Here is a 27,526-nt window from a genome sequence, read left to right as displayed (position 1 = left end):
ATCTAAAAGCTGCCTTTCAGCTAGGCTTTGCATACATGGGTCTGTCTACTTCCTCTAACAATTCTCTTCTATCATCTGAGTGAGACTCAAGGAAGATAGCTTTGCAAACCCATAGACTGTGATATTGACCAACAAAAGTTCTAACCAAATGTCAACCAATTTTAATTAGCCAAAGGCACTATTAAAAAGTATATTTAAAAAGAGCAGAACACTGAAGACTTGCTTCATTTTGATACTGTGGCTCTTCTTTGGTGGATTGACATACTTATGAAGGTTCTGATAAATGAGTATGGTGCTACACTGTAGAAATAATGCAGTTTGACAACACTTTAACTGCCATGGTTCAATGCTATGGAATCCTGGTAGTGTAGTTTGGTGAGACACCAGCACTCTTTGGCAAGAAAAGACCAAAGACCTTGATAAACTACAACTCTTATGTTTCCATAGCATTGAGCCACAGCAGTTTAAAATGAGACCAAATTGCATTATTTCTATAGTGTAGAGATGCACCCTATGATGCAAATGTGGTACCATCAGCCTCAACCAGTATAGTCAATGGTAAAAAATCTCTGAATCTTTTCTTGTGCCCTCCTTTTTTCTGGCCATAAGCTAAATCATTTTACTGATGATGATACAGGGGTATTATTATTATTGTTATTATTATACAAAATACTAAAATGTATGTGCTTCTTCATATACGTCGAAAAAGTTCATACTTCAAATGAAGCATTTGCCTCCAACACAGTTAAGAAACAAGGCAACAATCTCTATGGGAAGTTTTATCATTCATATCACTTTGTTTACTATAAATAAGAGGAATACATCTGTTCCAAATGTCATCTTGATAATGGGCTGTCATGGGTCTGTAAGGAAACCATATATGAATGATGTATGATATAGTAGCTCTTATACATAGTATAAGTATACATAGTATATATAGTTTGGTCTTCATGTATTCAACATATACATGAAGCCACTGGGAGATCATCCAGAGTTTTGGGGTGCGGTGTCATCTGTACGCAGATGATGTCCAGCTCTGTCACGCCTTCCGACCTGTCATTAAGGAGGCTATCCAGGTCCTGAACTGGTGTCTGGCCGCTGTGTCAGACTGGATGAGGGTGAACAAATTGAAACTCAATCCAGACAAGGCAGAGGTCCTCCTGGTCAGTCGCAAGGCTGAACAGGGAATAGGGTTACAGCCTGTGTTGGACAGGGTCACACTCCCCCTGAAGACACAGGTTCGCAGTCTGGGGTTCTCCTGGACTCATCATGAGCCCGGAGCCCCAGGTTTCAGTGGTGGCCATGGGAGCATTTGCACAACTAAGACTTGTGCACCAGCTGTGCCCGTTTCTTGGGAGGTCTGACTTGCCCACGGTGGTCCATGCTCTGGTTACATCCTGTTTGGATTACTGCAACGCGCTCTACGTGGGGCTGCCTTTGAAGACAGCCCGGAAGCTCTAATTAGTACAACGGGCGGCAGCCAGATTAATAACTCGGGTGGCATACAGGAAGCATACCACCCCCCTGCTAAGCCAGCTCCACTGGCTGCCGATATGCTACCAAGCACAATTCAAAGTGCTGGTTTTGACCTACAAAGCCCTAAACGGTTCTGGTCCAACTTATCTTTCCGAACGTATCTCCTCCTATGAACCATCAAGAACACTAAGATCGTCTGGAGAGGCCCTGCTCTCGGTCCCACCAGCCTCGCAGGCACAGCTGGTGGGAACGAGGGACAGGGCCTTCTCAGTGGTGGCTCCTCGGCTGTGGAATGCCCTCCCCAGTAACATCCGGCAGGCCCCAACTCTTCTGGGCTTCAGGAAGAACGTTAAGACATGGCTTTGTGCACAAGCATTTAATGAATAATTACTATATTGACATGGTCTGAACTTAGGTTTATGTGTAATGGTTCTTTGAAAGAATGGTAATAAGTAACTACAGTAGAGTCTCACTTATCCAACATAAACGGGCCGGCAAAACGTTGGATAATTGAATATGTTGAATAATAAGGAGGGATTAAGGGAAAGCCTATTAAACATCAAATTAGGTTATGATTTTACAAATTAAGCACCAAAACATCATGTTTAACAACACATTTGACAGGAAAAGTAGTTCAATACGCAGTAATGCTATGTAGTAATTACTGTATTTATGAATTTAGGACCAAATTATCACGATATATTGAAAACATTGACTACAAAAATGCGTTGGATAATCCAGAATGTTGGATAAGTGAGTGTTGGATAAGTGAGACTCTACTGTATATGTTTTAAGCTTGACTATTGTATTTTATGGATTATTGTTAATGATTTTAGATGTGTTGCTGTTTTTATTAATTTGTTTAGCATTGAATTTTGCCAGTCGTTGTAAGCCGCCCTGAGTCCCCTTGGGTGAGAAGGGCAGGGTAGAAATGTTGTAAATAAATAAATAGGTCTTATGAATTCCGTTCTAGATAGATGGACGGATGGATGCCACTTCTGCTCACCAAAGAGACTATCCTGCGTGCTGCCCTCTATGTTTTGGTTTCTGAAGTCTTCTCTGCTGGAGCCGATCAATATAAGAGCCAGGGCCATGGTCAGAAAAGAAATTCAGGGGGGAGGTTAAAACATTTTTAGCAAATCATGAAGAGTAGTTCCATAACACAAAATAATTTAAATTGTATGATTTGTTCTATATTTTATATAGACTTAATTAAATCAAATTTCTATTTTAGTCTCAAAGTTTCAAGTCTAAAAAAAAACCCCAAAAATGACTATTAATTGGTGATTTAGTGGTTACAAAAGAATACCACAACGTCTGTTGGAAACACATGAAAACTGTGTCAATATACTTTGACTGAAATCAGACTCCATCGATAAATTTTGGAGGACCCTGAAGAGTGCAAGTCCAGTCGGTCTTTCTTGCACCATTTTGCTTCGTATGTATGTTTTCAAATGTTTCAGAGTTGAAAACAATCTTTCATTTGTTGCTCTTGACACTGGCAATGTTACAGAAATCTCAAGAAGTTTCTTTACATTCAGAAAAAACTGTCAATCACAGTCAAGATATGCTTCCAGCACATTTGATAGTTTTTCTGCACGTGCAACTATGTTGAACTGCATTATATGAATAAACAATGACCATATAAAGCCTGTAAAATGTCTGTAAATTTGCCAACCAGACTGTAGTCATGCTAATGAAACACTTCATCTGGACTAAAGGTATTTTCTATAAAAACAGAAATTATGTCACCACTGAACTTCTATCTACTAAAAATTTCACTGATATTGGAAAGCTTCAATTACTTAATTGATATTAAAGTTTTGTGCTAAGGCCCTGTTGCCTAATATAACTATACTAGTGAAAGGGGGCGGGCATGGCAGCGAATGGAGTAAATAAGGTGGAATGGGCACCAGTGGAAGTCAAAGAACACATTTGCTGTCACCATCTAAATCAGAAAAGGGTCCTAAGCAGCCTATTTCCTCAGTGTCTAGCTTCCAGTTAAATCTTGGAAGCAAAAGATGTTCTGAGAAGGCTGCCTCGGTAATCTACATTAAGGTGCAATCAATGTAAATGCATATATTCTGATTGCAGGCATAAGTCAATAGAGAAGGGGAGCAGAAAATTGTGTTGTTGAAGGCTTTCATGGCCGGGATCACAGGGTTGTTGTATGTTTTCCGGGCTGTATGGCCATGTTCCATACAACAACCCTGAGGAGAAAATTAAATGTATGATTGCCATTTTCAGCAGTACCGTACATTCAAGAAAGTGTATTTCCAGTCTTCAATCAAAGGGTGCATCTACAAAGTTGAATCAATGCAGTTTGACACCACTTTACTTGATCCGCCATGGCTCAAAGGTATATGATCCTGGGAGCTAGTTTTGCTAGGTCTTCAACCTTCTCTGCCAAAGAGGGCTGATGCCCCAGCAAACTACAACCCCCATGGTACTAAAAATACTTTGCTCTAACTTTCTTGTAATACGTGTAATTCGTGACAATGAAAATGCCTTAATACTTAATTTTTATGTCATTATAAAACTTTTAATAATGCCAGAAGCAAAAAAGGCTAACAGAAAAAGAGAAACAATAAAAACTAAGTCATTCTCTAGAAAAAGCAAGGCATAACTACATTGTTTCTGAAGAAGAAAAACATGGAGTGTACTTTATTTCTGTGTTTTATAGTTTACTCTCAAAGGGTTAGACATTTTGATTGTAACAAAATAGTGTAATAATATAATCTTTGTATTAATGGAAATAAAATATAGAGGAAACTCTTTCAACCAGTGTTTGGCTGATCTTTTGAGCTATAAATAAAAGCTATGGTTCATGTACCAATAACTTTTAGTGATAGCCGCAAAATGTTACAGTTCTTCTCATATGTAAATTCATGAAAAGTAACAATATTATGAACTCTTACAAGAGTTATTTCACCCCCTCTTTCAACAGCTTTATATAGCTCCAAAGAGGAATTTTTAAAAAGCAGCACAGAACTAGATGTTAAGTGATGAGAAAGTTCTTTGCATTTACTGAGGGAAATATTTTTAAAGATTGACACACTTCATTTTACAAAACTATTTACTACAATTAAATTGGAATGCTGAAAACAGAGGCTGATAGTAATAGAATACATGGCAAAGCATGGTGTTCATTTCCCTAAACACCAAAGCAAAATACAGCCCTTTTTTTTACAATATAGCTATCCAATCAATTCTGGAATGTTTCGCATATTAAAAATTAGGGGTCAATTAGCAGTGCCAGAAAGCAACTAGACAGCCATAATCTCTGTGTTAATTCACTCTATGCTCATTTTTAGTTAGCATACTGGTTTGATTGTGTGAATCAAGCACTCATGAATATTCAAGCTTTCTGACAGTGGAAAAAAAATCATTTTTTCTGGATCTCCCTATAATTATTTATTCAATTTATATTCCATCTTTTAATTTAGGTGTCTCACAGGGAAATTTTATAAACTGGAATAACAATTGACTGGCTACATATAATAAAATAAGGAAAACCATTTTAATATTCTTTTAATAAAAATGAATTATTTAACGGAAACAGCTCTTTATCCAGTTGTCTGAGTCTACTAAACTTGACATAAACTTGGGCTCAGTTTGGCTCCCTGAAGTCTAAAGGTAAGATGCACTTAAAGGTAAATATGTAGCCCAAATCCAATTGTTAATCCCGATTAAAGTAGACCCACTGAATCAATGGAATCTATGTGAAGTTGGCTTAAAAAGCTCCCATTGATTTAACAGGTCTGTTCGAATTAGAACTAACAACTGAATTTAAACCACATTTTCCCAATAATCATTACTCTGCTTTGATGTAAATGTATTATTTTTAATACAATGGGCACATATTCCTCAATAGGGCCCCTTTTGTGAATTGGCAAAGAGAATGTTATACTTTATGTACCAAGTCATTTTCAGGATTGTCCATTGTTAGCAGCATATTGATATCTCCACCGGCCTACCTCATAAAGCCTTCTGACTTTAGGGGTTGGTGCTCATCTCCATTTCTAAGCCGAAGAGCCAGCGTTGTCCGTAGACTCCTCCAAGGTCATGTGGGATGACTGCATGGAGCACCGTTACCTTCCCGCCAGAGCAGTACCTATTCATCTACTCTCATTTGCATGTTTTTGAACTTTAGGGTTGGCAGAAGCTGGGGCTAACAGTGGGGGCTCTCTGCGCGCCCCCAATTCAAACCTGTGGCCTTTTGGTTCAGAAGTTCAGCAGCTCAGCGCTTTAACACGCTGCACCATCAGGGGAATATTATTTCCTAAAGGTTGTGAATATACAATATTTCTGATTGTTGTTTTTTTTTGTCTGTTGGAGGTAAGTATGAATGCTGCAATTAGGGAAAATTATTAGCATGTAATGGCCTTGCAGCTTTAAAGCCTGGCTGTTTCCTCCCTGAGTGAATTTTTTGTTGGGAGGTGTTAGCTGGCCCTGATTGTTTCCTGTCTGGAATTCCCTTGTTTTCAGAGTGGTGTTGTTTGCGATATTTTATGTGCTTCTACTGTCTGTGGCCCTGAGAAAACAGAGGATTTGCCAGACTTTGATGATGGGAATACTTTGTTGGGAGGTGTTAGCTGGCCCTGATAGTTTCCTGTGTGGAATTCCCCTGTTTTCAGAGTGTTGTTCTTTATTTAGTGTTCTGATTTTAGAGATTATATTGTTCTGTTTTATTATACCACAGTAATTTTTATATATTCTGATTTTAGTGTTTTTGAATACTTGGAGCCAGATTGTATTCATTTCATGGTTCACAGCAACACAATAATAATAATAATAATAATAATAATAATAATAATAATCCAGCATATCTATCTTGTTTGCTGTGTCATAATAAAATAAAATAATAATAATAATAATAATAATGATAGTAATAATAATGACTTTGGTAATACACACTACTTCACTCCCTTCTCAGTTTCCTTTCTGGAAGAATCTATAGATTCTTTCTCCCTGAAAAATGCAGGAATGTGGCAACAAACTATTGCTTGTTCTTCCTGTGGTCCTGAAAAATGCCACCCTTTTGAAAACTGAATTCCAAGGCAAACAAGAAAAAAACCCTAGTTCTGAGTATCATTTCTGAAGGTCCAAGTCATTCTTTTATAGTAATGGTTCCCACTCAATTCAATAGCAAGTCCTTAACAAAAAATTAACAACACTATTTTAATAAAAATTGTAGCAAACAAAAAATGGATGTGGAAGGAATCTAATACATTACATGAGAGTTTTAGAGTAGACGAGGTCTAGTACTACTAAGCTTGTAAGATAGAACGATGTATTAATTCGCTTTCATTCATCTCTCTCTGTAATGCTTCAAGATGTATTAACATAAGTTGCTCTTCTTGTGGGCCTGAGGCCATGAAAGCCACTCTAAAATTAATAAAACTAATAAACAAAAGTTAAATGAACACTTTAAATGGCAGATTAAAAAGATAGCAGCTCAGGATTGTGGTGGAGAGCCTTTTATGTTAACTGATTTGGCATACACAGCACTATCAATATTACATCTTTCTCAAATGAGATACAAACCATTAGACATTCTATTTATAGTCCTTCGTTCTGGCACCTGCACCACAATATGAGCAGAGATGGAGACTTCTATAATTTTGTCATACATTCATATTATGTTTGACATTTTAAAAGCTTATGAGAAGGGGAAGGGCAGAGGCTCAGTAGTAAACACATCCCTTCCCAGCAAATTGAATCACTGACATGTGAAGGAAGGGTTGGGAAAGACTTTTGTCAGAAGCATTCAACCAACAGGGAGCAGGACAGAATGATGGTCTGACTTGATGTATGTTCTTATACTTCCCAACCAAGAAGTTCTGTGAAAACCTATATCCTGTCAGAAAGTTTTATATAGCATGCTGAATTTGGCATTTACATCAAGCATACAAGATCTATTGTCAATATAATCCGACCATCATAGCTGAGGATACTTTTTACTGAACTGGACCTAAATACCCCAAAAGGCATCAGGTCCTGCCTAATCATGGAAACTAAGCCTTGGTTAGTACTTGGATGGAAGACCCCTAATGATACAGGCTATATTTCTGAGGAAGGAACCAGCAAAACCACTTCTGAGTTTTCCTTGCCCTAAAAAGCCTATGAAAGTCATGAAGTTGCCATACACACATCTTTTACTGAACAGAGTGCTGTAGATGTTCTTGTACAATGCACTATTATGATTAAAAAAGGAATCTTTAGGTCAAGGATGTGAAACTTGTTGCCTTCCATATGCTGTTTTATGTTCCTTAGGCCTAGAAGGAATGTGAATGTAACACATTGAACAGGCTATAGATTCTCTTATGTCTGATCAAAATTATATTTATGGGGGAACACAGCATGAAACCCAGGCTGGATGAACACTTAAGCAAAATAAGCACATGCTTAGGACATCAAGTGAAGGGGACACCACAGAAAGTTCCCATTGCCAGATTTACCATGGACCATATGGTGCAAAACTGCAAATGGTGCAATTAAACCACAAAAAGAGGTTCCCACAATAAAATACTTTGCAATCAGAAAAAGAGAAAACTTTTCAAATATACATAAAATGGAAGTAGTATAGAAAATAAATATTATTTTCCATCAAAAGGTCTTAATCCGATCCTGCATGAAACAAGCCTGTTTCTCACAAATCCAGCGGTCAATTTCACCAGCCTCCCTGAGGCTTTGACACAGGAAGGATCCTCTCCCACATGAAAATGCTCCTTTTAAATGTTTTTAATGAGTGGTTCTAGCTGAATCCTTTAATGTTTCATGAGGTTTTCTTTTCCTTTAACAAAAATGGCCACCCCCTGAAGAATCCATTTTCCAATAGAAGGAAGCTAGGCACAAAATCTAATTTATGTTGTAATTCTTTCAAACAAACTGCCCATAGGATCGACACACAAATCTGCTGTCTCTGGCATCTTCTACACCAGTTCATCTCTCTCTTTTCCTCCAGTGCTGGGATGTGGAAAGCAATTCCTTATCCTGAACTATGTGGGAGCCATATTTAGACCTTGTAGCTTCTGAGTCATGGCTTGGACCTTTAAAGAGCATAGTGAAATCTATCAACTTGGGTTCAGTGTAAGTGAGAGGAAGTTATGTTCTTTAAAACAATGATAGTTCTTCATCTGCACCTTTCATTCGTATAATGAAAGAGAATGAAAAATTGGCAGTTTGTCAGCCAGCAAAACCAGCACCTAATTGATGAAAGTAAAATGTGGTACTTCAAAAGAATGCAAACGCTGGTACATCATTATTAAAATGTCAAAATTAATCTTTTTAAACAATATCATACCAATAAAGTCAGTATGTGGAAAAGATTAAACTGTCATTATGATTTCACATTAGAACCTACTGACTACATATCAATTATGATAAATCATTTACAGAAGGACAAATTGTCTCTTTTCAAAAGAACACTGCAAGTGGTGATGGAACTGGCTTTCACCTGCAGTCAGACAGGTAATGCACAGGCAATATTAACATCATCATCATCTTTATTTGTATCCTGCTTTTCTCCCTCATGGGACATATTAAAATCATATAAACAACAATCCAAACAAATCAGTAATAAGTATAAAACATCATAAAATAAACAGTTTAAAATAATAACATACATTCACATTCTTGTGGCATCATGTCAGATTATATAGCCAAGACCTTGATCTTTTTCCTTCTTGTTTGAACCCAGCACTACTTTGACAATGTGCTAATGCAGAAATTTAAATGACAAAGGCTTGTTTGTAAAAGTACCATAATAAAAGCTATAATTAGTGCAGTCATCCACATAAGGTCTCAATAAGTTTTAAATCTTGCTTTTGCTGTGAAGTGAAAAATTATACTGTATCACTGTATGTGTACAGTACCTGGAAATCTATTACCTTGTACACAGAGACACATGCTGGCACCTCATCAGCACTGCTTCCATGAATGCATGTACTATGTAAAACAATATGGACACAAAGAGAAACTGCATGCCATGTGTGGCAGTTACCCATCCTTTCCAATCATAGATCACAGTCATTGACTGAAACACACATATACAAGCTTACCTGTTTAGGTATTCGAAAAAGTGAGTTCTTAAAAAATATATCCTTGGCCTGACTCCATGTCCCATCAATGATAATAATTACACAGGGATCAGAGGAATTTATATTTATTTCTTCCAAATTTGTTGCTCCAGCTCCAGGATATAATATTAAAGTATTTGAATTTTTGCAGACAGTTGCCAACTCTGGGTACCTACATAAATGTAAAAAAAAAAAAAGAAAGTTAAGTTTTTCTTCTAATTAAAATAAGTTAGACATATAACTACCTCATCTCATTCTATCTCAGTTACCCAGCTTTACACCCAACTGCAGTTAAGGTGTGGCTGGCATCTAAAAATCAATTCTAAATGCAGGCATGCCCCAGTGAATAAAGCCTCTAACAAAGTAACTAGTTTTTGATTTTTGTGCCTGACCAGCCCCCCTTTTCCTTCTCCACTGTCTAGCTCAGACAAGGGCAAACCTCGGCCTTATAGGCATTTTGGACTTCAGCTCCCGCAATTCCTAACAGCCAGTAAGCTGGCTGGGATTTCTGGAAGTTGAAGTCCAAAATACCTGAAAGGCCGAAGTTTACCTAGATTCAGATAAGGAAAAATGGGCTTGTACGGTAACTTTGTGTGCCTGCCTACAACAGGCAGGGTAAACAGCAGCTCCCTCTAGAATCTGACCCTGCATGAAATGCTCAAGAGGGAGAGAAGGCAAGTTTGCTTTACCAGCTTTCCCCAGCATTTTTTTAAGAACAAAGATCTACAAGTTTGGCCACCAAAATGGAAATCATAAAAAAGATGGAGGCTGGTGAAAGAAAGGAAAAAGTCCCTGTATGCATTTTGGAAGAAGCTTTCAAATGGTCTCTACATAGTTCAAAATGTTTTTGTTTTCTTATGCAAGGCTGATTTGAGTTGTTTATTCATACAGTTAGGTTCGGATTGAAATTTTACTGAAACATATTTACTGAATTGAATCATATTGGTTTATTTCTACTCCGCCTTTTCCCAAAGATGAAACTCAAGGTGGCTTAAAAATAATGAGAAATTTATGTTTAAAAAAAAAACCCCACACACACATATATGAAACACAAGAAAAACTGTCTTTAAAATGTAATTCAAGTTGTCTATAAAATAAAATATCTATGAAATTGTTTATAAAATTTAAAACCATTTAAAATATATCCAAAGTTGTTTTAATTGTGTAATCTGGCAAGGTGAGAAGTTAGACTAGACAGACATCACAGACCCCTCTAACTCTATGATTCTGTGTTGAATTCTTAAGACATGGGCAATAGTAGAATGCATGTATTGTCAACACTACTTTGGGAATGATCATTGGACATATTTTACATATATTGATGTTTAAGGCAATTTTATATCTTTGTGCTTTCATTTCCTTTTGGCCTTACTGTTTAACCTACCCCCTCCCTCCTCATTCCTCCCCCCAACTTGGCAAATGAGGATACACTTAAGGTATCTAATGAATGAAATGGACTCCCAAAGTTAATACAATAATAAATTCATTAAATATTAAAAGCACTAAACTATTTTGCTGCTCTTGCTGGAACAATTAAAACAGCTATCCATCTAAGGTTTTGCAGAGATGAGCAACAACACATAAACTAAAGCAACAGAAAAGTAATGGAAGTTAAATCAGGAAAGAGGACATTTTAGGACATGATAAGGCAAGATTATGAAATGGTTTTTAGACTGAGACCTTAAAATAGAGATGAACATTTCCCTGGAGAGAACTCAATGTTTGGTCTGAAACGAAGAAAGTATACGAATTGCCCCACATCTGAGACCTATGGTAATGACTGCTTTTAGATAGCCAATATAAAGTCCTTCCAGTACTCCATAGTGATGAAGCTGTGGCTTCCCCAAAGTCTGGATAATCAACCATCAGAAACTCCAACCAACAGAGCCACTGGCAAAGGAATATGCAAATTGTAGTCCAAACTACTAATTTTCTCACTAAGGATATGACATTTTACATCAAGCATCAGAAGTTATTCAGTTCTATGCTTAGCAAAGTTGGGGATTGCTTCTGGCTGACCATATCTCGCCATGACAGTCAGTGATCACAGACAAGAATGGAGTATGTGCAAGTAAGATATAAAATAAACTGCAAACATCTTGGTGGCTATATCCAAGACAGAGATATCCCCACAAGATTAAAACGGATATTAAGAAAGTGACAGTTGGCTAGTAGAGAAAGATCAAAGCAAAGCAGAATGATGGAGAAGTTATGAGTAAATTTCAGAAGATAAAAGTACACAATTTTCTATTTTAATCATGGCCACTGTAGCTTTTGTTCTTGCTCCCAAGTAGGACTGTGCACAGATATGTTTTTCAAAATGAGTTCCAGATCGCCTGTAACAGCATGGGTTGGGCCGTCATGTTTTCTTCGGCTGCAACAAAACACACAGTTGTTGAAAACGGCTGCTTTCAGTTTCTTTCAGCTACACGTGGAGCACGGAGAGGCATCTACGTGCGCATAGGGGTTTCCCTGTGAGGTTGTGAGCCCTCCTGCCTACCTGAGTCAATCAGAAGAAGAAAGACATGTGCTAGCTTGCCCCATGTTCTATCTCAGTGCCATCATGCTGCTCTTCGCTTGCTTTTGGACAATTCCTAAATTTTTCTTTGGCAATTTAATTTAAATTTCTTAATTTAATCTCTTTCATTGCTTCTTTTTTTTTTACTATTTTGCAAAGGAAGTGATGGTGGGCATGCATTTGGTGGGGGCTGTGAAAAGGCATTTGGGGGTGTTTGTTTAAATATTGAGGTGGTTTACAGAAGGGAAGGGATAGCCTGATTCCTTGAGTCCACATGGGGAGAATCCAATTCCTCACCAGCCCTATCTTCTTGCTTCTATCTGCACTCAGTCCTATACCTTCCTCCCCACCCAAAAAAAACTTTTTTAAAAATTACATAAAAACCCTCTTTTTTCATTTTGTGATATGAGGATATTTACTATCCTACCTTCCATTTCCTTGCACTAATTCTGGAAAAAGTCATGTGTTTATATCTACATGTTATGTTGTATAAGAAGGGGGTGATACAATAGGAAGTGAGAGAAATCTACCCCCCCGGAAGGGAAATTCACTCCTAGAACAGTTACCATGGGGAAAAGGTGTCTTCCCTACAGCTATATCTTCACAGGAGCCCAGACAGCAAAGCAAACACCACAAGGGTGTTAATCTTTCCCTATGCTATCCAAAGCTACAAAAAAATTTTTTGGCTGGAGATACACTTAAAAATGTATCTGTTCTGACTTACAAACAAATTCAGCTTAAGAACAAACCTACAGAACCTATCTTGTTCACAACCTGGGGACTGCCTGTAATCAAATTTGCAAAAGATAAACCCGCGAATGTGGGTGGTCGACTGTAGTCTATTTGAAATTAACACAATTTCTGTGGTACTTCATAACTTTATGTAGGAATAATTATGAAAAGAATATTATCCTGAAACAAAGATATATCAAAAAGTAGAAAGGGTTTTGACAATATTTCTTAATTCAAGCAGAGAAGATGCAAGTGTTTGATTATCCCAAAGAACAATCACCCCTCCTCTATTCCAAGACAAAGTTTTAAGTATCTTACATCTTGATGTAAATTGAGAAAAATAAACTTGTGTTCCATAAAAATATGATTTTCTTATGAAGAACTCACTTTCTTTCTGAGACTTCAGCTGCTTCAAAGAAGCTGACAAAAGACTGGCAGCTGCTTCAGTGCGAATCGAGGGCAAAATGAATGTTCCTACCAAGGTTAGCTACTTCAGTTCCAGCATTTTCAAGCCTCTAAGGATTTAGCATTACTAAAAATAAACAAAAGTGGGTTTTGTGTTCTTTCATAATCCTTATCTGGTATAATTCAAAAAAGAATTCTATTCACGGAACTGGTGCATACAAGTTCTACGTATACAGGCAAAGGATTTATTCTTCCATCTTTTCAGCTCTTACCAGCAAAATGCACATCCCTTTCATGCTAACAAAAAAGTTAATTCAGCAAAAATGATAGTTCCATTCCTTAACTCTCAAAGTCACAAATCTCAGTTTGGGAGTTTGTTGTTTCTGGTTTGTAGCACTTGTTAAAATCTGAAGACAAAACCCATGATATGAAAGAGGAATGTGCAAGCAACAGCCCTGGACTTCAAGGATATTGAAGTAATCATGAGGGTCGAGACGAATGAGCACAAATGCCCTCAGCTACATATTTCCAATTCACCTTGCTATTCTGTGACAAAATAGGGTGCCTCCTTTATGTCAAAAAAATTTCACATAAAGGGCAAACTGTAGGAGGACATGCATCCTTACAATTTAGTGCCTGCACCCTACCCATAATTATGATGTGCTATTGGGGGTATGGGTTCTCTACCAAAAGGATACTAAAGTAGAAATCTGAGCACATGCAGAGCACAGCTGGCCTTTTTTGCTTCTCCTTTCCACTCATTTCCATGAGAGATTTTTAATGTGATTAATTGTGGGAATCTCAAACTAGCTGGCCTCATTTCATAGCCCTAGGTTGAGCTACAAGTCGCAACATCCCAAGTTAGCAAATGAACAGATGGTGAATGTTTCCCACCACAAAATCTGGGGAAGTGGGGGTGTGTGGTGACGTAATTTCTGCTCCTCCTCTAAGGAGACACAAATCAGAAACCTCATCACTCCAGTCTATCAGAAGACTCTAACTTCCTTCATTCCAGAGCAACAAACAATGCATCCAAAGGCAGAATAATTTTCTGTGTTTCAAATACAGTTCAATAGTCCAGGTATGTGTTTTCCCCAACACTCTAAAGGTTGTACATGACTAAAAAGGTGCATTTTCTTAATGGCTGTGCATCCTTGTGCATCTTCTTAATGGCTGACTGCTTTTCCTCTTTTTTTAAAAAGGTATCATTGCTCTGTTTTAGTGGAGGAGCAAATCAAAGCCACAAATAGGGAATCCTGTGGGAAATCAGTAGCAAGAACATAACACAGAAGATGCTGAATTATTCTAGTACACTTTATTCACCTATATGAAATTGCTAAGAAAGAGTATCTCAGATGATGGAGGAGCTGCCTTTTGGAAGGATTTGTCTAGTCTCTCAGAAAAAATTGAATCAGTAGGCTTGGCTGAGCCCCTTGGAGAATACGAGTCATATAATGTAAATTGGTGGTAGTGATGGTTTGTGTGTGTGTGTGTGTGTGAAGTCAATGTACTGTAGTAGTTTAAGTGCCAGACTAGGAATCTGGGAGACCAGCGTCCAAATCCCTGCTCAACCATAGAAACCCACCAGGTAACGTTGAGCACATCACACTGTCTTGACTTCAAAAGATAGCAGGAACAAAGCCCCTTTGAACAAATCTTGCCAAGAAAGCAACTATAAACTGGAAACAATCTGAAGGCACACAACAGTAACACCTAACTGAGGTAGTAGCTTGATGTACTGTGAGAATTCAACCATTGTAAGAGGGCAAAGGGAGACTGAGGAGACCTTGTAAAGAAAATCAAGACTTGAAAAGTCCCTGCAGAGTTGTTTTGGGATTGTTCAATATATTGTTGAAGGCATTCATGGCTGGAATCACTGGGGTATTGTGTAATTTCCGGGCTGTATGGCCGTCTTCTAGCAAGATTTTCTCCTGATGTTTTGCCTGCATTTATGGCTGGTATCTTCAGAGGATCTGAAGGTAGTCGAGCAAGGAGAGGATATATACTTGTGGAATGTCCAGGGTGGGAGGAAAGAACCATTGTCAGTTAAACAGGTGTAAAGGGTGCAATTGCTTGAGTACCGTCAGATCCTCTGAAGATGGCAGCCACAAATTTAGACTAAACGTCAGGAAAAAAGGCTGCTAGAATACAGCCATATAACCTGAGAACAACACAACACCCATTTTGGGATTGTCTGGAAACTTAGTCCCCTGAGAGGCCCCAAAAGGGTTGGATCTGGCAAGCTCTAGTACTTTTTTCACTTTACGATACTTTTCTTCTTGCCATCACCACCACCTTGCCCTTTTGTTAGATTGGCAGGGGCAGGAAAAGTAGCATTTTTGAATTCCTCCTTTTTCAGCATTTGAATATCAGAGTGTTCAGAGCTTGAGAAAAAGTGGAAGGGGTGATTGTAAGCCCTGCACATTCAAGGGCAGCGTATTCAAAGTTGAAAGCACGGGGAAGCTGTAATAAAAAGTGAAACCTGAGACCATTATGGGAAAGTAAGATTGCTGAGAGGAACTCAACTATCTTAGAGTGGAGTTGTTCTATCACAGAAAAGAGTGCCCAGGTCTAACATACATTAGAACAAATTCCTGCCTGTCAAAGTGCAAGGGAGAGACAAGCATTTGCTGAACACTGGAAACAATAATTTGAGAAATTGAATAATTTTTATAAAACAGGTGCTAGACTGGATAACCTGTCCTAATGCTATGTATCTCATCTGAGACAGCCGAGACATGTAAAGGAAGAATGAGTACCTGCTTGAACAATTATGAATAGCAATACCTTACTGGCCATCAATTCTCTTCCCCTGCCCCACCAGAACAGAGAAAAGCAATTTAATAATTTGACTAGCATGCATTTGAATACTGCCTCGGGAAAAAGCTTTTGACAGCTACTTGTCCCAAGAATTCTCTGTCCTGAGAATCCACTGTCCATTTTTCAAATGTAATCTCTCTCATGTGACTATCTGAAGCAACTTTGCACTTATTCCTAAAGTTCTTCTTAGTTTCTTAATTTCCTTCCCAGATTATTAACCAGTGCTCGTCTCTTGTCACCCATCCCAGCAATCACTTTCCTAAAATGTTTCCCCAAAACTGTCTCTCTTTAGTTCTGTATTACTCATATTGAAGAAAAACAGGTGCCTCCCTGGGCTCTCTGCAACTCTCTGAAGGGTAGCTTATTCTTCTGTCAACATTCTGCCATCACATAAGGCTTAGTAATGTATGATAGGCCTGAGTTAAGAAGCCCGATTCAATGGGGTGCATTATTTATTATTTAAAGCATTTTGCAGCCTGTTCAATTGAAAATGACTCCCAGGACAGCTTACAAAGATCAAAACATTTCCTTTCCTCAGGCTTACAATGTAAAAGACATGAAACAGAGGAAAGAGGATGTAAAGAAATGCATACAGTATGGTACACTATATTTACTCATATCCAAGTCCCACTGTATCTGCTGTATTATGATTAGGATTGCACTCTTACAAATAAATCCATTGTGAATACCAACTAAATCAGACTCACTGAAATGAATAGCACTTCTTATTCACAAAAGTGTAGGTCCCATTGATTTCAATGTGCCTACTTGAGTTGGGATTATCATTGGATATAGCCCTTAATTCCAGTTTGGATGCTCCTAAGAAATGCTTGGGCTAGGGTTTTTTTTTAAATCAAAATATTATATTATTTCCCACAAAAAACTTAATGTCTCCTGCTTTTTCTAAGACATCGAGGATGGCAACAGGAAACATCAGAAAGGCCTCCACCAGAGTGAAACATAAGAGCTGGATAGTTGCTCTGTAATATTCAGTATCTCTGCATGGGAAACATTACTATTGTAATTTAGCAGAGAGGAAATCACTTGTGGTAGACCAACATTTTCCTGCACAGCCCTGATACACAACCTCTTCCCTACAGACGAATGAAGAGACAAGAATGCAAAATTGTTAAATGTCCTGCTTCCTCAAAGCTGCAACTTCCAGGATTACTTTGTATGGACAGCTATGCAAATTCAACTATTTTGTAAATTTCTGGATATACAAGGAGATTGGAAACATCCCAGTGCAAATGATAGATATAATACTTAATACATCCCCTTGCATGAACCTGCCCAGGCCCTGAGATCTTATACCTATAAAGCCTGAAATGGTTTGGCCTATCTTCGTGACTGCATCTTTCCCTATGAACCTGTGCAATCTCTAAGATCTTCTGAGGAGGCTCTTCTCTCACTTCCTCCCCCTTCGCAAATGCGGTTGGTGGGGACGTGGGAGAGGGCCTTCTCTGTGGTGGCTCCCCAGCTCTGGAATTACCTCCCCAGGTTAGCACCGACCCTCGCTGTCTTTCGGAAGCAGTTAAAAACATGGATGTTCTGTCGTGCATTCGATTAGACAAATCCGTTATATCCTAGCCCTTACCCACATCGAAATTTGCCCTGTCATGTTATAGTTTGATTTCCGTCCCATATTTATCTTCCCTACCTGCTTTGTCTATTTGATGTATGTTCTATTTTGATATATACACTCTTTTTATCAGTTTGATTGTTTGCCCATTTATGTCCATATTGGACCTTTTAATGCTGTGGATGATTGTTTATATTTCCTGCTCTTAATTATGTTTTCTAAACTATGACCTGTTTACTTTGTTTTAAAATGTGATGCTTGTTGTTTTAATTGTTTGATTTTATGATGTTATGTGATTTGTATTGCGCTTGTCCCTGTGTGAGCCGCTCTGAGTCCCCGTTGGGGATATGGAGGCAGCATACAAAATAAAGTTGTTGTTGTTGTTGTTGTTGTTGTTGTTATTATTATTATTATTATTATTATTATTATTATTATTATTATTATTATTATTATCTTCATGAGAGCCCTTCTCTCAGTCTCACCTCCATCTCAAGCTTGGTTGGTAGGAATGAAAGAGCAGGTCTTTTCGGTGGCTTTCCCTCGACCCTGGACCTCTCTACCCAGGGATGCCAGAATGGCCCCCTCCCTGCTGTCCTGCCGACAGCAGTCTAAAACCTTTTTATTCAATAGGTTTCCTAATAATAATAACAATAATAATAATAATAATAATAATATCCAAAGAGTCAGAAAGGTTTTGAAGAGCAAATTAAATGGTGGAAATATGATCAAGGCTATCAACACCTGGGCCATCCCCGTCATTAGATACACTGCTGGAATTGTGAACTGGACACAAGCAGAGCTAGATGATCTGGACAGAAAAACAAGAAAACTGATGACAATCCACTACTCATTACACCCGCATACTGATGTCGACAGACTTTACCTGCCCAGAAAATCAGGAGGCAGGGGCCTTCTGCAAGTGAAACAAACAGTAGAAGAAGAGAAACATGCCCTGGCAGATTATGTGAAAGGCAGTCAAGAACCAACATTGAGCGAAGTCAATAGTAATAAACTGCTTCAAGTGCAAAAGACAAAGAGTGAATACCGTAAAAATACAATCCAGAGCAGAAGAGAAAACTGGTGAACGAAGGCTCTCCATGGACAGCTCCTGGGAAAAATTGAGAGCCAAATTGACAAAGAAAAAACATGGCTGTGGCTCACAAATGGAATTTTGAAAAAGGAGACGGAGGGGCTGATTCTGGCAACCCAAGAACAATCCATTAGAACCAATGCCATCAAAGCCAAAATTGAAAAGTCGACGACAGATCCCAAATGTAGACTCTGCAAGGAAGCAGATGAAACAATAGATCACATCCTCAGCTGCTGCAAGAAGATCGCACAGACAGACTACAAGCAGAGGCATAACACCATTGCTGAGATGATTCATTGGAACTTGTGCCACAAATACCATCTACCTGTGACAAAGAACTGGTGGAATCACAAGTCAGAAAAAGTTACAGAGAATGAACATGTCAAGCTACTCTGGGACTTCCGAATTCAGACAGAAAGGGTTTTGGAACACAATACTCCTGACCTCACGATCATGTTAAAAAACAAAGTATGGACTGTTGATGTGGCAATCCCAGCGGACAGCAGGATTGAAGAAAAACAACTGGAAAAGCTGACATGATATGAGGATTTAAAGATCGAATTACAAAGACTCTGGCACAAGCCAGTCAAGGTGGTCCTAGTGGTGATTGCCACACTGGGTGCACTGCCTAAAGACCTTGGCCTGCACTTAAACACAATCGGCGCTGACAAAATTACCATCTGCCAGCTGCAGAAGGCCACCTTACTGGGATCTGCACACATCATTCGCCGATATATCACACAGTCCCAGACACTTGGAAGTGTCCGACGTGTAATCCAATACAACAGCCAGCAGAGTATCTGCTGTGGACTCAACTTGTTGTGTTTCAAATAATAATAATAATAATAATAATAATAATAATAATAATAATAATTATTATTATTATTATTATTATTATTATTATTATTATTATTGTGCGATTTTCCAGCATTGTATATTTCTGCCGCTTCTGTGACTGTTCATTTGTATTTTGATTCCGTAGCCCACTTGTCGATGGATGTCCAGAATCAGCAGCATCCACCGCGGTCCTTTTTATCCTGGGCGACGACCGAGTCAGTATAAGTTTCATTTTGGTTCGTTTCTCTATAGTGCTAATGGGTTAGGTGCTCCTAGTTCCACTCCTCAACTGAGACCTCTCTGGCTTGGTTGGACCTGCCGATAGCTACACTACCATCAGTACAGCTCTCAGCATCCTTGGAGCAATTAAGCCCACCCACCACAACAAACTCAGCCATTATCAGAACCTCAAAATCGAACTGCAAAGGCTTTGGCATAAACCAGTACAGGTGGTCCCGGTGGTAACTGGCACACTGGGTGCCATGCCAAATGATCTCAGCTGGCATTTGGAAACAATAAACATTGACAAAATTATGATCTGTCAACTACAAAAGGCCACCTTACTGGGATCTGCACGCGTCATCCGAAAATACATCACACCATCCTAAACACTTGAGAAGTGTTCGACTTGTGATTTTGTGATACGAAATCCAGCATATATATCTTGTTTGTTGGGTCATAATATTTCTTTGTCTCAATAATAATAATAATAATAATAATAATAATAATAGCTTTATTTGCATTCTGCTCTCTCTCCCCGAGGGGACTCAGAAGATTATTAAGATCAATAACGGTTTATGTTAAGCTGCTTTGAATCCCCTTTGGGAGAGATAAAGTAGGGGTATAAATAAATATAATAACAATAATATCATCATCATAATTTCAAACGTAGGTTGATATTTTTAGCCGATCACGTATGTGTCATGATATGATAATCGACAGGTAAGTTCTCAGGCTAGATTATCAGTAATATATTACAAGAATCTATATTTCTATTTCTCACATAAGTATATGTATTAACTTGAAGGTCAAGATCCAATAGTATTGTTCCTTTGATGTAATGCTTGCCATACGTGAAACCTACCTTTTCCCTTGAAGTTCTAGGCTACATTCAGAACCTGCTCTGAAGTTATAGGAAATGTCAGGAGAAAGTTTGTGTGGAGCATCAAGATCTGCTGGAAGGGGGGGGGGAAGCCCTGTTTTACAGCAGATAGCTGCAAGTGTGACAAGTTAGACCAGAATTTATAACAATTGCAAGTATGGAAACTCTGCATCTAGGAGTATTTGTATTAACAACCATTATTGTTTGATATACATTTTATTAAAACATTATGTTAATTTGAAAACCTTTCAAAAATAAAAGTGCCAGAGAAAAATATAACAAAGCCCATTGAAGCAAAAAGCATTCTTGGACTGTTTTATTTATTGAGCTTTTTAAAAAAACTGATTTTAAATGACAGGATTGTGATAGCATCAAGAAACACATTTCAGTGAATTAAGAAGCTAGTACAAAGGACTTTTTAAGCAAATGCAAAATTATTCTAAAAAGCTCCACCAAGATTTTTCTTCTTGTTTGCTAGTAATGTTTGCTTTGGAATAAGCATTAGGATCTTTTACAGTTCAAACAAAATAGTATTTATGATTTGAGATTGGTTGCAATAATATGTATTATAAATCTTAAAGAGAATAAATCCCAGAATAAGGGCTTTTATTGTTCTGCTAGAATGTTTACGATGAATAATAGAACACGCACTTGGTCAAAAATACACAGTTATTATTAAATAAACCATAATATGTTACCGGATATAGCTTTATTTATTTATGATGTATTTTAAATTAAGCATGATGGTAAATAGATAAACAACTATCTACTGTATATGTTATGAATTTAATACTATTTTTTTGAGGAGATTTCTGCCAAGAGATTACACAGAGCAATAGCAGACAAGTTATAAAGGCTGAAATCTGATCTCTGGGTGCAGTTTATGCTACTTTACTGTCCCTTAGGGCAGATGTATATTTTATGTCATTTCTCTGTGCTTCTAAAAAGTCTGAACTTTTTTTTCCTCATGGCATTATATTTATTATCTGCCATACACCCACACATAGATGCAGTCCTTAAGCATTCAGTGGTTATGACTCAAACTAGCAGAATGCCCCAGGTGGCAATTCTCTCAATAGTGACTCACTAGGGAATGGGACTATCTGGATGGAAGTAGGATAAAGCAAGATGGAACGTCACTGAAGCTATATCAGCAAATGCAAAAGGGAAGGGGGAGAGAAAGTGCAAAGGCTTTGGGGAGAGAGCTAAGAACCAGCAAGCCAAGAAGGAGAGATAATGCCTTCAGGCAAGCCATAATTCAGAAAATACAGGTCCCCAAACTAGTTGAGAGACTAGCAGGCACAACAACAAATGAATATAACAGATATGTGTCAGCTTCCAGACAATAATTTGAAACACAGGCCTGCTAGGTCAGATCAATCTAGTCCCACAGCACCTGACCTAGAATACCAGAATCACTGAACAATAAGTCAAAGAGTTGGAAAAGGCCTTATAGGTCATCAGGTTCAATCCACTGCCCAACCAGTCTCTTTTTGAAGACCTCTGAAAAAGGATCCCACCTCATCTCTAGGCAATTGATTCCACTGCTGAACTGTTCTTACTGTCAAGAAGTTCCTTCTAATGTTTAGTTGAAATCTAATCTCCTGTAACTTCAAACCATTAGACCTAAACTTATACTCTGAGGCAGCAGAGAACATGCCTGCACCCTGCTCTCGTTAAATAACCTTGAGGAATTTAACGAATGCAGTTATGCCAGTCCTGCGATCTTCTTTTCACCAGGTTGAACAATGTTTGCCCTTTTCCAGTCCTCTGGTACACTACTTCTCCAAAATTTCTCAGAAATGCTGGCAAGGTGTTTAGTGAGTACAATAACAAGTTCCTTCAGTAGTCTGTGATGCAATTTATATGGTCCTGAAGATTTGAATTAGATTGGTTATGATGATTCCTAATTAATTCTCTATCAATCTTGATTTGCAATCCAGATCCCTTGTCTCTCTAGTGACCTCATCACAGTAGAGCTTGGATCCACTTTAAATCCACTTTAAATCAACTTTGGGGAGGGGGCTTTAAACAGTTCAGCCAGACAGGTCCTGGGCCTCACCAAACTACAAACCCCAGAATTCTGCAGGAGGCAGAAACCGGATTTAAAGTGGAGTCATGCTCTAGTGTGATTAGGCACCTGGTGTACAAAAGAACATAGTTCCCTTTTTGAGAAAACAGGTGTTGGTCTATTCATTGTACTCTGTTAGTATTTTGCCATCCTTACCGAACAATGGTCCCACTGTCTCCTTGGTTATTCTCTTGCCTTGAATTTATCTTGCCTTTTTGTTTCTCCTTACTTATCTAGCCAGTCTCACTCATTAGCTTTCTTTATACCAGGCTTGCAAGTCTAGGCTACACATCTATACTCTTCCTTGATGATTTGTCCTTCCTTTCATTCTTTATACATAGGTGTTTGTTATGCCTATAAAGTCACGTTTACTCTCTGAACTAGGGCTTCAACTGCATGCTGCTTCTTTCCTAAACTCTGTGTGTTGTTATATAGACATTGGATATTTTGTGGAATATGAAATCACCATTTTACAAGAAGCAAGCCTGCTACTAACTTCCATGAACCAGTGAGTCACTGACAGTTTGGTCTACATTTTGAGGACTCATAAACTGATAACTGATGAGTGATACTTTGATATCCACATCTTATCTCATTGGGACAGGTACTTTAATCATATCTAAAACACGATAGCAAACTTTGCAAAATACTCATTAATGGAAAATCTATAATTGTTGAAGATCTGCATTTCCTGTTAAAGACATGGGAACATTATGAGGAAAAAAGTATGGCAAAAAGGTAGCAAAAAAAAGTAATTCTGAAGAGTCATACAAAATATTTTAGGTATAAGGGTACATGAGATCCATGGTCCATGTTTCAATAAAATATGCAGACTCAATGCATGACACACTTTTTGCTTCCCACCGAATAAGTTAACATGCAAATAAAAATTCTGAATAGAAAGTTTAGTCAGTTTTATTTGATTTCTTGCCTTTCTCCTAGCGAAGGATTCAAAGATAACAGAATCCTCATATGATTTGTGCAATTAGAAATAAATATACTTTCTATATATTAAAAAAACCTCTCCAGATTTGGGGAGGCTATAATATTGCAACCCTGGACGAGAAAAGAAAAGTAGACTTCAGAACTGAGAAAAGAAATAATAATATCTGTCATTTGGGATTGTATTGAATGATATTTTTATTTATGCATTTGGAGAATTTTTTGATTTCATTTTTATTATGAATATGTTCATCAAGCATGGGACTAATAACATGAAGCATTCTCCAGTAGATTACCCTTAGGGCTCAAAATACAGACAAGTTCAATTATAAACTTTCCTTACCGGTCTTCACTAAAGCGTCGACCAATCAAAACTTTACATTTGTCTTCGGGTAGGCAAGCAGCAAGAAGAGGAACTGTCCGTAGTACTCTACTTTCCTTCAGTTCATGTTGAATATAAAAACAAGAACAAAAACTTTTTATGTCATAGTAATCTATTATTCAGTTTCATATTTTTACTATATTTATGTATTTATTTACTGCATTTATATTCCACCATTCTCACCCTGAAGGGGACTCAAGGCAGCTTACAACAAGGCATAATTTGATTTAAAAAAAGAAAGCACATCAAAGTTTAAAAGTAAAAATACTAATAAATAGTATAATCCAAATACAGTAGTCAAGGAATTTACACAATGAAATAAATAATGACATTCTATGTTGTCACACACATTGTAACAATGTTCCATCTAATTTAGCCACTATAGTCCACTACACTAGTAAAGATTCTAAAATCACGACTAGCTCCTTCTAAAGCAGGAGGTGGGTACACTCTGGGGATCAATGGGTCATTTTCATGACCTGTCAAATCAATCAACGGCAAACCGTCAATGCTGTCTCTATCTTTCTCTAGTGCCACCACTATTCTTCATCCTACGTCGGCGACCATATTCCTTCTCTACCGTATAGTTACAGATTTCTTCTTTCTCAGGTTTTAATTTTTCTTTTGCGTGTCAGGAGTGACTTGAGAAACTGCAAGTCGCTTCTGGTGTGAGAGAATTGGCTGTCTGCAAGGGTGTTGCCCAAGGGACGCCCAGTCTATGGGTCATCAAGGTCAACCCCTGGTCAATTCAGGCTAGAGTTGTCTCATGAATAGAGAACAACTGCATATCCCATAATAGTGTGAAAATGGGCTACTATAGTTTCTCACATTTAAGCCAGAAGTGAAATTTTAATCCACATAACATTAGCGAATGTATCAGAACCACTAAAAATGAGACTTATGCACAACATGCAAGCTTCAGTTAAAATGAACTGAGACATGTGATGTGGCTGCCATGCAGAAGTATTTAAAAATGACTCAGTGCAGCTGATGTTTCCATCATGAGCTATTTGTGCAAAGTTCCTCATAATGCAGATAACAGTTTCCTCTGTTCCACTTGACACTTTGTTTTAGAAATGTGCAGTGAGGTGTAAAAAATTCCTTGATCTACATGTTGAGATACTGCATATAAATGGCTCATCATGCAGAAACCACCACTATGTATACACATTTATTTGGATGCAATGCACTGAAAGCAACCATCAGCTCATTTCAAGGGAATGGGGAAGATTGCCCAATTCACTATGTAACTACTGGTATCTATTTTCTATCAGAATTGCAAACAAGGGTGGCCTAAAACATTTTTCATGCAGTGATGGTGGCTAAAACTCAGTTACTGCAATTTTACCAAGCAACAAGAAGAAAAATCTAAGAAAAAAACCCTGAATTTCTTATTTAAAAATGATAATTGATGCTACAATGGAACAAAGAAAACATGGGTTAATCTCACCAGACCTAACAGCAAATTGGAATAAACACAGGAAACAAGCTACAGACACATTGTGTAGTAAACTAAATATATGTTTCAACAAGTTATTGAACGGATTTGAAAAATCCACAAACATAATCAGATGCACTTTAGGCAACTGTAAGTGCTTCCTGATACCATTACTGAAGAACAACAAGAAACAACAAAGGTCATTTTATATGCAGGCACATGTACAGTTCATAATCTTTACTGGTTTATAGTAATCAAATTTGGCAGGTAATTCTTTTCCAACCGGCCCATGATTCTTTACTTTAAAATCTTTTGGAGGTCTTTTTTTGAAAAACTTTTTCAATTGAGATTTTCAGGACCAAGCGTATGCAAAAGATGTGCCTGGTAATACGCTGTCTTCCATATGTAAAAGGAACTGCAGGGAGGGACTTGATGACTGATGTTTATGGATTAAGTTTTTATTCCTGTGTTTCATTGCTCAAGAGAATAACATAATAAGAATGTATTCAGTGAACTTGTGCTCAGTAAGAGGTTAAAATCTAAGAGAGCTTTCCATGGGAACAGTATTTTATGAGTGGTCTTTAAGCCTTAAAAAGTTCTTAAGACTGCTATTCCAACAGAAAAATGATCTGTGATGAAAAAGGACTGTGCCTTAAATCTGTAGAAATTAACAGAGCTTCATGAAAAGGGGGAGGAGGGAAAGCTGCAGTTTTATAACCTGTACCATTGAACTGTTCTATGGAAGCAATTTAATCTTTCCCAAACAGTCACTATAATATATCATTGTAAGTAACCAAGAATTTTGGATGGCGCGTATCTAGATGGTGCACAAATCAGCAAGAGAAATAGAATTCACATTCATTTGTTATTATCAGCCTTGATCAGTTGGCAAGACATAGCAGATGTTAGTGGAAATAAAAATGAAGCAGATTGGTGGGCAGGATATGGATGGATCAGAAGTAGCTTTTGCTCCCAGAATCCAAATCCTCTCCTTCTCTAAGCGTGCCTCCAATTCTGAGAGAAATTTATGCCATTACTGGACCTAGCATAAATAATTTTCCTCCCGTTATTTGCAGGAAGAAAATGGTCTAACAAATTTCCCAGTGTTCCTTCCTCTCCTCCAGTCTGCTGTGCTCTTGCTGGCTTGGTCTGCCTCTGTCATCTCAAGAGTTCTCATCTTATTGCATGAGTAGCAAAGTATTCCAAAACAGAACATTACATTTGTCTTTGGGTTTCAAATGCCAGGAATGGCTAATTTAGGTTCCAAATGTCTGAACAGAACTTCATCCAGGATACCCATGTGATACGGAATGGAGTCAGTTACTAGAACTTCTACTTTTCCAACACTAGTGCTAATCCATGTCAATAAAAGGCCACCATCCCAAAGAAAAAGGTCTTTGCTGCTCTGCCAGGCATTTTCATTTCTGCTTTTCTATCATTAAATGACAGAATAATTGGGAGTTGTTAGCCAGATTGAGGAAGTGGGGATGACCAACATATTCCCATACATTTATTTTCTGACAAGACCTGTAAACATCAATGGAACTTATTCCCTAGTAAGCGTGTTTTATAACAGCAGCCCAAATGTGTACAAGTGGATGATAAAGGTGTTTTATATAGTCAATAGCAGTTTGGTGCACCTGTCTATCTTGGTGCAATAATGTAAACGAACCTGCAAAATATTCTTACTGGAAAGGAAGCAAATCCTGAAATACTTTTGAAAAGACAGTAAGACAGTGGCACATAGTCTCAATTTAAGATAATCTTCAAATGGCTTTGGCATCTAAGGAACTTTATTTCAAATATATGTTTATTTATATATGAACTAAGGAAGCTCTTTGATAAATGCCATTCAATAGATAATAACAAGGACCAAATTTTCCTTTAACGTTCTTAGAAAGAACTGCATCCATTACCCAAGCAATTTCAAAACATCCTGCTATTTGCAAGAGGTAGACAAATAGGGGTCAAAAACAGCAACACTTGCAGAGGAGGAAGGTTGTAACTATGTTCGTTTTACACTTGTGTAATACATTTGGACACTTAATTG

At 37.8% G+C, this 27,526-nt stretch overlaps 1 protein-coding gene across 3 annotated transcripts in view; it reads right to left on the bottom strand.

Annotated features, from left to right (window-relative positions):
• The window catches only part of dtwd2 (DTW domain containing 2), a 106,698-nt gene that overhangs the window by 32,540 nt on the left and 46,632 nt on the right, over window positions 1-27,526 (bottom strand). For 2 of the 3 annotated variants that reach the window (XM_062972158.1, XM_062972160.1), the window contains exons 2-4: window positions 24,000-24,094; window positions 18,660-18,895; window positions 9,540-9,729 (exon numbers count right to left, since the gene is read on the bottom strand). In XM_062972158.1, the coding sequence (XP_062828228.1) occupies window positions 9,540-9,729; window positions 18,660-18,850 (381 nt within the window). In that variant the 5' untranslated portion in view covers window positions 18,851-18,895; window positions 24,000-24,094. The remainder of the gene's footprint in view (window positions 1-9,539; window positions 9,730-18,659; window positions 18,896-23,999; window positions 24,095-27,526) is intronic. The other variant, XM_003223007.4, reaches the window with a different exon arrangement.

Source organism: Anolis carolinensis, chromosome 2 (genome assembly GCF_035594765.1).
Source record: "Anolis carolinensis isolate JA03-04 chromosome 2, rAnoCar3.1.pri, whole genome shotgun sequence".
In the NCBI taxonomy this organism is placed as follows: Eukaryota; Metazoa; Chordata; class Lepidosauria; order Squamata; family Dactyloidae; genus Anolis; species Anolis carolinensis.
Note: the sequence above shows the minus strand (reverse complement) of the source record. Positions and strands in the feature narration are given on the sequence as shown.